At 41.9% G+C, this 10,622-nt stretch overlaps 1 protein-coding gene across 1 annotated transcript; it reads right to left on the minus strand.

Moving 5' to 3' along the window:
• Window positions 1–7,548: 7,548 nt before the first annotated feature.
• On the minus strand, window positions 7,549–8,928 carry LOC149147982 (putative disease resistance protein At5g43740). The gene is made up of 2 exons (XM_089442036.1): window positions 8,380–8,928; window positions 7,549–8,247 (listed from the first exon to the last, which is right to left on the minus strand). Exons 1-2 carry the CDS (start codon window positions 8,926–8,928, stop codon window positions 7,549–7,551), a joined length of 1,248 nt encoding a protein of 415 aa, XP_089298162.1.
• Window positions 8,929–10,622: the final 1,694 nt, after the last annotated feature.

Consider the following 10,622-nt stretch of genomic DNA (forward strand, 5'->3'; position numbering starts at 1 on the left):
AAAGGGCGAAATTACAGTGATTTCGGGCAGTTTGGAGGTGCGCGACCTGTTGGGCGGTGCTCGACCCGTCCAGACCCTTCCCGCAGTGCAAATTTACTACGGGCGCGACCTGTTGGGCAGTGAGTGACCCGTTGGGAAGCCTGCACGACCCGTTCAGCTGTTTGCATTCAAACTTCAAACAAATTCCTCAATTTCTCTTCAACTCTTCTCAATCGGTCGAGCATAGAGTTCAGCATTTTGCAGGCAGAGACAGCAGTCCTATTTGTCTTTCAGTTTGTCCACTTTGCTCTTAAAAAAAAAAACCATGTCAGAAACCAAGACTTTTGAGCAAAGTGATGATCATTCATCATCTACAGAGGAGAGGAGGCCTCGTAAGGGTGGTAAGGGTGGACATCATAAGCGAGAGGAGCCCACCTCTCTGGCAGAATTACAGGCCTGCCCCATGGCAGTGAGTTGTTTTCAGTATATGTCTTGTTATGATTTCTATGTGAGAATTTCTCAGATTCAACATCATAGAGAGTTGGCCCGCTTGTTTGTCTTGCACCTCCGTGATGGACATGTCACTCTAGGAGGGGTGAACTTCACATTGACTCCTGAGATCATCTCACAGGCTACAGGGATACCAAGTGTGGGTGAGGTGTGTCCCAAGTGCAGATTGTTAGATTTTGTTCATTTTGAGCCCTATGTCCGGCCATCATTTGTGAGACTGTTGACAGGTGTTTTTCCATTTAGATTTCTCCGGAGCGAGTATGCTCCCATCATGAGGCTTATTATGCATTATTTTACCTGTGAGGGCAGATTTTCACAGGTGTACTCTTATCACATTCGCCTTTTGATGCATTTCACCCGAGTGAGGATGATGAACATCCCGGTCTTCTTGTTTCAGAACATTCAGAGGATGGTGCCCATGTTGCAGAGGAAGACCCCGACTCAGCAGTACAGGAGCCTATGCCATTATGGTTTGATCCAGCTCATAGTCTCTCATCAGTTGACTCAGCAGGGCATTTCATGGGAGGAGTTCATCTCTCGTGAGTTCTTCACAGTGCCACATCAGCCACATCAGGAGGTCATTCATGAGGAGGGAGGACCATCTCAGCAGCCTGATGCTCCCGTCACCCAACATGTTAGCTCCACTCCGTTGGTCACTTATCAGAAAGGCCCAAGGGCCTTATTTGCAGCAACTAGGCGAGTACTATCTCCACAGCAGGGGGAAGGGGTCTCGCCTTCATCGTCATCACAGCGAGTGTTATCTCCACATCAGGTGGAAGGGGCCTCACTTTCTTCACCGGCATAGGTACTACAGAGGGGCAAAGAGCCCATGATTCATGAGGGCCCATCAGGAGTTCCGGACACCGAGGTGATTGATCTTGAGGTCAATTCTCCTAGCCAAGAGGCAAGGGAGCTCATTCAGCATCTCAGGGTCGAGAATGATGTTTTGCAGAGGAGACTTGAGGGTGCTCAATGGACCATCACCTACTTGGAGCAGAGGAACAAACAGCTAGAGGAGGAAAAGATGCTTGATGAGTTGTGGAGGATTCGAAGTGACCGAGTCCTAAATCGGAGGAGGCCTGGTGATCCTTTGCCTGTTGAGCGAGAGTCCAGGCTCATCCAGGTGAATGCCCATTTGGAGAGACTATTGGCTAAGGCCAACCGAGAAAAGAAGCTGCTGGGAAACATGAAGAATCACTATTGGGCGAGGATGCATGTCTGCAAGGCCAAAATGAAAATGTTCCAAAGGAGGTTGTCCGAGGCTCTTAGGCGGAAGAAAAGGACCAATCCACTCCTTATCTTGGCGGAGGCATCCCTCAAATATCATGGCACTCACTAGCATCAGCTACAGCACAAATCCCAAAAATTTTGGAGAATTTTGCGTAATTTTGGAATTTTTGCAAATTTACAGGTTTTGGCTTCTCAACGGGTCTCACCCCCGGTGAGACCCTTTGTCATCGTAGCTCTGTTTTGAAAACACTCAGCATTTTTGGATTTTTCATGTAAAGTTACATATGCCTATGGATGGATTTGAGTTTTCATGGAGTTCTGGGCCTCCAAAAGGTCAAAATACATGAAAATTTTGACTTTCTACCCCTTTTCTGAGTTGCAGAAGCAGTCTTGGGAGAATTGCGTTTTTACTAGTCAAATGACCTGCAAATTCAAAAATTCTGGTTGGGTTGCAAATTATACTCGCAGACCTTTCCAACGAGCTATCCTGCACCCAATTTTGATACTGGGAAGGCCTCCAAACAGGGCTCCAAAGTGCGCGACCCGCTGAGAAAAGGGGCGCGACCCGTTGAGGAAAAGTTGCCAGATTTGACCAGTTCAGCCCAGAATTTCCAGTTTTGACCTTCTTCGACTTTATGAGGTTAATGATGATCTTGATGGATGTAATTGTGACACTTTTTGGATATTTTACTCTTGTTTACCTCTTCTAGAATATTTTCTCATGTAAAGGGTAAAAACTGAATGCATGAACTGATTTCCAAGTTTTTAGAGGCAAGTAGTTATGACTGCCTATTTTGTAGTGCTTAGTTTAGAAGTTGTTCCAACAGCTCCTAAGATAGTGAGCTCGACCCATGAAGGCAGGGAAAGAGGTTAGATCATCTATATCATGTACTTTATTACTCATTGTAATGGTTGGACTCTTGAGAGAGCAGTAGCACATTGTATTATCTCTTGTATCTCTGCAATTTTTGACAAGGAAGACCAGGGTTTTGCAGTCATCTTTGGGATTCTTGTGGACTCATGTGTTGATGGTGTGTATATTCAGTCATTGTAAGCTTTGTTATGTGTTTGATTTTCCTTCTATACTTCTGCATATTAAACAAATGAAGTGATAAAGTAAGAATTCATGCTTGCCATGCTCTGCTTTTAAATTTGTTTAATTTTAATGTTTTCTACTGTCTAAAGAGAATTCAAATTCATTGTTTGCTCTCTTTAGCCTTCTCTCTTTCATTCCTGATCATTCATTTCAGTCAAAGACGTTAGCACGGTCTCCTACCTCGCCCCAAAGACCCCCCTGCAGAAACTGTGTCCCATCCCCGCAGCCAAATTTGCCCTCTCCTCAATTTGCCACCAAAAACCCAAAAACCCCAAAATCAACCTTTTTAATCAGTTTATTAGCCTAATATCAGTGTTACCTAATTGTTCATCTCACTAATTGAAGATTTTCCGAGAGAGACCGGAGAGAGCCTTCTCCTGCCCCGTAGGGCTAGCTACGAGGCTGAATGGTTTGATGTAGCTTTGAGATTTGCCTTTCTCAGCTTGAGGTGAAATTTCAAACGCTAACAGGCTGCAGCTTGATCTCTACGAGCTATAGGAGATATATCGGCTGGTCTCTCTGGGCCTAAATCTGCATGTACATATGACTATTATCAAGACATGTATTAACAGAAAAAATGAAAATATATAAAACATCAAAAATTGAAGAAATCATACCTAACTCCTCTTCCCATTCCTCTTCCTCTGGCAGAGGAAGGTCTGGGTCGCCCATGAAGTTGGTTCCCGCGTATGGCCAATCCTCGACTACGATCAGCTGACGACGGAGCCAGATGAAGAACTCGGGCCGCCAAGACATCTGCTGGCCCCCTCCTCCTCTGGGCATTAATGCTGCCCAGCGTGCCATCCGAGGCTCCCGTGGCAATGGATCAGCCACTACAGCTCCTTGCATCTGAAAGAGCAGTAATCATTCCAAGAAGAACGATACCACTATCGAGCCATACCCGAACTGTTTCACTTCTCCCCGCTTACACTTGGTAAGCTACCTTTTGATGTTTGTGGTCACCGCTGTAGCCCAGTCAAAGATGGTGGGGCTAAGGCACTCTGTCGCTAATAACAGATGATTCTTGCTTGCCTCATGGGGCGCCTGTACCCCAGCTGCACGCGTGATGGTGAACAATATCACCTTCAGGACCAAATCCCGGATGGTGGCAATATCCACCTTAGCACTATTTCTCCCAAACTGTGCCTCTGGACACACTCGGTCCTTCACCTCACCCATCTTCTCTCCGGAAGGCCTGCTTCCGACCAAAATAGGGCTCGCCCCTCTCCGTGATAGCCCAGTGATGAAATACACGTCAGAGACATCTAGCTCTAAGGTTTGGTCCCGTAGACGAAATACTTGGTCATCCACATCCCAAGCATCCACTATAAACTGCAATAACTCAGGTTGAGCTCGCAGATAAAGCGTGAGGAAGAACTTCTTGAGTCCACAATCCCTCAGAGCGTTCATGCATCCCTCATCCTCGATGGCCAAGGCATCTATAGCATCATGCTCACGTTCTTTCCATTCCACCACCATTTTTGCTTGTTTCCTGCACCCACAAGGATGAATAAACCATTATTAGAACACTGGCAAACTTACAAACCAAGAAAAATTAAAAAATAATGGTGAAATTTAGGGAAAAAATTAATCAGCGTGGTTGGCGCGACTGTTTCTAAAACATTCGCGCTAATGGCGCGACACCTTTGGGTAAATAACCCCATTGGTGCGGATCCGTGTCGAATACCCGCGCCAATGGGGCGCGGCCCTAAATTTTAAATTCCTCCTTGCAGAGGCTCAATCAATGGACATAATGCGTAAAAAAGGAATGGAAATAAAGCTAAGGACGAGACCTCATACCTGCTCCGGACGGCGGCTCAATTGCTTTCCTGGATTGATCACAATCAACAGTTGAAGTTTGCACCCAAAACCCTCCAATGGTAAACTCACAAGGTGAAAAGTAAAAAGTAAATTTGTTTTTTACCATTTCACTATTTTATAGCATTTTTTGACCTAAAATGCCTTTAAAATGTTATTTTTTTTTGGGTATTTTTGAATATATCTATGTCAAAATGGGTTTTACACTGTTTTTGATATGATGACAGGGGTTGGTGCAACTCAAACGACGAAACGAGCTCCTTTTTTCTACTTTTTCAAGCTCGGTAAAACATGTGAAAAGGTTACTTTGAGGTCCGCTTTCAGCTCTTTTCTGACCATTTAAAGACGAAAAGATTGTCGAGTTATTCCTCTTGACTCGCTAAACATTAATAAGGGGCGATCATTTTAAGTTCTTTTTGTCGACCGTTAAAACATAAAAAGATTACCGGGTTTTTGTCGTTTCAAACTCGTTAATGGTTACGAAACGACGTGGTTATGACCACTTTTTTACTTTTTCAGGTCGAAATCACTACTTATGAAAAGTACTCCTCGATCGTAATGGTCGGGCGGTTCTTTCGAGAATTGTTTTATACTTTTTCGGGCTCGAGAGACACAACTTTACGAAAAATGACACCCTAGAGTTTCCTTTTCTGTTGTCTTTTCAAACTCTCTAAACATGAAAAGACGCCGAGTTCTTCCTTTGTCAGACTCGTTAAAACCTGATGACATCGGATTCTGCCGAAATGACGCACTGCAAGCACATGCTATCCCCATCAAGCTTGTTAAAAATAATTGGGGTACTCGCCAGAAATGGCGGGGGGAAAAAAATGGAACCATAATTATTGTCGTGTTGGCAGTATGTCGCTCTTGAACATGGCACTTGTCTACTTTCGTGTCTGGGTGGGGATATCTCATCTCATTTTTCACTTGCCTCCGTGGATTCGGGTAATCCTATTTGACCTCTCATCTGCTCATTGCCTCGTCACCATGACCTCTGATCCATTGATGTCAAATACTGCCAATTCCATTGTCGTGCCGCCGATATGTTCAAGAGAAGTTGACCTCTGCAGAAAAAACAACCTTCCTCTGATAGCTCATATAATCCTGATTCACAACATTATCTCTCTGTCTCGTGTCGATGATGTGGGAAACATTATGGTCCACCTTCGATCAAGGTCACTTCCTGTCGACTTCAGCTCATTATCCAGGAACCTGATCTGGAGACTCCCTTCCGGTGCCTTGGAACCTGCATGCCTTAATGGCAGGTTCTTCGTGTTCGATGTGAGGCTTTCATCATTAGCCTCCGATCGAATGATTCTATGGGTGTTCGACATCAGATCACTAATTTGCACGCCGTAGATTGTACCTATAGTACCTTGAGGGCCATTGTCATTATTGGTGGTACCTCTCGCATCTGTTAACAGTTTCCATTATTGATTGGTAATCAGACGATGTTCATGCATGTTCGACTTCAGCTCATATATTCGCATGCTTGAACTAGTACTTTTGTTCGGGTCGAGATGAAGCGCAAGACCCTGGATTTTGTTTGTTGTAATCCAACGTGATTCTTGTCACATGACTCATTCATTGGATGGCTGCGACCATACCTGAGTCTATTCATTGATCCTAACCAGATGGTTGCGCCCATACTATGGATCTAGATTATCGTGTACTCTCTTATGGGTGGCTGCGACCATACCACATACATCATGTATTTGAGCTATCAGTTGTATCTCTCGATGTAGATTCTCCGCGGCGGCTACATGTGTTCTTGTAAAGCATTTCACCCCTCTCTCTCTCTGGCCTCATGCTTTAGGGGGCATCTGTTACACAGTTTTTGTCACCATCGGTCACCGTCCCTGTTACCCCTTTCCCGTACTTTGGAGGACTCATTCCGGGACTTGTGAGCAGTGACATAACTTAAAAACACTTGCATTATGTTCCCCTCAGTATGGACTTCATGTGCCCTGAAGACACCTCCTGCAAAATATCCCTAAAAAGTGCCCTTTTTCCATTAGCGCGGGTCCACAATGTACTACTCGCGCCAATGAAGGATATCCTCAAAAGAAGGAATGCCCATTGGCACTCTGTCATAGAGTAACACCTGCGCCAACCAAGTTTGGAAAATATTTTTAACAAACGCGCACCCGAATGTTTTTTCCCTTCATAATCATGCGGTCTTTTGAGGATAAAGATGATCTTCTAGATGTCGAGACTCATCATCTATCCTTTACATCTATCCACAGTGGCTTTTTGGAGATAATGCCAATCCATAATGAGTGTCTGGATGCATTGTATCTTCCTCCCTTCTCCATCTATAAAAGTATATCCTCATGCATTTGACAAGCTAGTTCTGGAGTATTGGTGATAGTGCTAGTAGTGATAACACTTGTCTTGAGTGAGGTTATGCTGCTGGAGGTCTGAGTTGTGTATCCATTAGCAAAGAGAGAGAAAGGTCCATTGCAAGGTATATGTAGCTGCTCGCCCAGCCAGAGGAGAGATTCAACGTCAGAACATTGGTTGTATTTTTCTCTGCTGATTATTTATTAATAAACGACTATCATTATGGTTCTGATCTTATTGTTCATGATGATAATGTTTGATCTATATCTTTTCTGACCGATATATAGTTGTATTTAGTGGATTTTATGTTGGTATTCGCTTCGTTCTTTGCATGTGCGGGTGTCCATTCGCGGGGATCGCAAGGATCGTGACCTGCCGGAGCTAGGGAACGGGAGTATCAACTCATCTACGACATTAGTGTTGGACTCCAGGTTGGTTCTTATAATCCACTTTCAATTTTCAACTAGGAACTTGCATGATAGCGTGATTGATTGTTGCTAGACCCATTTTGGGCTAGTGGGATCGCCTCTGTCCGCAGAGGGGATTTACCTCTCCAACACCTCCTACTACCATTAATTGGTTTTGCCTAAGCTACTAACCAATCCCTCCCCTATCCACATCTCCACCAATTGCTCCACCTCAATCTCTGTGTCTTCGGCAAAGGCACCACAATATAGAAAACAGTTATGTAAGTTACGATCGTAACTCCGTTTGAGTCGCCCATAGAGGTCTTCATCAATGCCACTATACAACTTTAAAAAATCAGGATCTACATTTTTCATTTGAGTTAGAGCAAAACTCCACCCATCAGCAGAAGTATTACCCTTCATTGTTGCTCCAACAACATTTATCGCCAAAGGTAGACCTTTACACTCTTCTGCAATTTCTCTAGCAATATCCTCTACAAATTTTGTAGGAGCATGGCCTGCATTGAAGGCAACTCTGCCAAACAATCCCCATCCTTCTTCCATGGATATGGGTTTTATTTGTATGGAGTAGTCATCATTTTCCACCATTTTTCGAATCACTTCTTTGCTGCAGGTAGCGATTACCACTCTACTACCTTTATAATTTCCCAAAGGGATTCCCAGTTCTTCTTCCAAGTCGATTTGATTCCACACATCGTCCAGAATTAGTAGAAATTTCTTCTCCTTGAGATAATTAGAAAGTTCCCTCTTTTGCGTGTTAAGAACAGTAGAATTCCTCTCAGCATTAGAACTGTCCGTCCCCAAGTTTAAACTAATTTCTTTCGCAATAACACTCTGCAAATCCTGAATGTTAAACTTTTATGAAACAGTTAACCAAATCATGTTTTCAAACACATTACCTTTCTTGTGGGTGTTAAAGACCATTCTCAACAATGCCTTCTTACTAATGCCAACCATGCCAGTGATGCCTATTACCTGAAATTGATGATCTTCCGCATCTTCAAGACTTCTATTCGGCCACATCTCCGCTTCTTTTATCCCAGATCCCACAAAGCCAGACTCCGGTACTGACTGAAGTAATGCCCCTGCTTCCAGTGGCTTAGAAGAAACAATCCATTGAGTAGAACTTTTGGTTGAAATGACATTTTCAATATTGTTGCGGCGCTCAATGATATTTAATTTGCATTCGCTAATTTTTCCACACAATCTGGGCTTGCAAAAGCGGCAATCTAAGCAACCTTTCCATTGTTGGGAGTGTTGTATGACGCTCTCCGCATCTTGCACGGAAAGTTGGAGCCTTTCCAACCCATCATTCAGAGGGGGAGGGATAATTCTTTGATGATGTTGAAATTGTTTGACCATGTCATCTAAGAAGACTTTGACACTACTTAGCTTTTCTTGCAAAAACTGTGTGTTTCTTTCCAAGTGAATAACATCATCTATAGTTTGAACTGGTGGAGAAATAACAACGCTAACAACGTTTCTTATGATGTTGGCTATTGCTCTAGTGCAAACGACCTCCATGGCTTTTGCAACGACAAAGCAAGCAGAGGGAAAAAGCAGAAACAATATGGAAAATAAATTTTGCAAATAGAGAAAAAGCACAAGCAATATGAAAAAGCAGTAGATATTTGCAAACAAAATAATATGTATGGAAGGTGAGGTGAATAAGTACAGCAATGAATCCAATTAATATAAAGCAAGCAGTGGTCGTTTCTCCTGATTTTCTTTGAGCAGAATGTGATGGGAAAAAGGAAAAGTGAGAATAAAAGGAAGGAAGCAAGCAATATGAGTGTGACCAAAGAAAAGAAAAATAGGAGAGCTGAAAACCATGAAGGCACATGAGTACGACCGAACAAAAAAAAGGGGGAGAATAATAAACAAGCAAGGCTAGCAATGCAACGGAAAACAAACTTGCAAACAGAGCAAAAGCAGAATGAATATCGAAGGAAGGAAGGAAGCAAGGAAGGAAGTAGTATGAGTGTGACCAAAGAAAAGAAAAAGCAGGAGAGCTGAAAACCATGAAGGCACGTGAGTGTGACCGAAGAAAGAAAAGTGGGAGAATAATAAACAGGCAAGGCTAGCAATGCAACGGAAAACAAACTTCTTATACATATACATATATATAACTTCTTATCGAATTATATTTTTACACAATATTACATTTGTTTGAATACATATAAATATGCTCAAGATAAACATCACAAATATATATATATATATATATATATATATATATATATATATATATATATATAGAGAGAGAGAGAGAGAGAGATATATACTAAATATGAACAAAAAGTATATGTTTTACACAAGTGAAACGAACACTCAAGTAGAGATTTTACTAGTTATATTGGGTTTTTTTTCTTCAAAAAATACAAATTTGCAAGTATCAATTTTAGCATAGTCCCTAAGCATATAGATATTTTGAAAAATCATGTAAAACCAAAGCTACACATGTTTGATATCTATGTCCATATTGTTCTAATGGACTATGTCAATGCCTGAAATTTGGAGTTGTTTGAACCAATTCACCATCGCTCTATACAATTGACCATGCAATTAAATGCATCTAGTTTTGAATCATGCTTTGAAAGCTCTATATCTCATCTATAGTCTTTTAGAGAAGGTGATTCCATTATTACGGAAGATTCCCTATCTAGTGTATCTTCTTGAGTTCTAGGCTTTCATAGTGACAATGGCATTTTTGTATAAGTCCAATGTTTAGAATCTTCAATTATTTTTTGACCTCTTAAATTGCACATGTAAAATATTTGTCATCATGCTTACACCCAAACAATACCTATTTGATAAAGGAGTCTTATTAGTCCACGCATAAAGCTTTGACTTCTGACTTAAAGTCTAATGTAAATTACTAAACTCAAGTAATTCTAATAATAATAATAATTTGAAACAACAAAGGATGAAAAGTTATAATTCCAAACTAAGGCAAATTTCTTAACTCCTATAAACACCAACATGAAAAACTTCCAGCAAAAAAAAACTAAACATGCAAAACAAAAACAAAAATCCACAACAAAACCAAAAACCAAAGAACAAGCTCCATCAAGCCGAATTTAAAGTCCTTCAAAGTATTGAGATCTCCAAACATTATGGAAGCCCAAACACTAGTATTAAGGAGAAATCTCCTACAAGGATGAAGGAAAAGGACAATTGATTGTATAAAGGTATTAATGGGCCTTTAGATATGAACT

Source organism: Pinus tabuliformis, chromosome 9 (genome assembly GCF_031772625.1).
Source record: "Pinus tabuliformis cultivar Carrire ecotype Pingquan chromosome 9, CPIR1, whole genome shotgun sequence".
NCBI classification, from domain to species: domain Eukaryota; kingdom Viridiplantae; phylum Streptophyta; class Pinopsida; order Pinales; family Pinaceae; genus Pinus; species Pinus tabuliformis.

Excerpts from the sequence above, each read along its gene's own strand:
- LOC149147982 (XM_089442036.1), bottom strand. The coding sequence starts at position 8,928 with ATGGAGGTCGTTTGCACTAGAGCAATAGCCAACATCATAAGAAACGTT. Across the intron at positions 8,248-8,379 it reads CGGAAGATCATCAATTTCAG|GATTTGCAGAGTGTTATTGC; the intron begins GTAATAGGCATC and ends TTTAACATTCAG.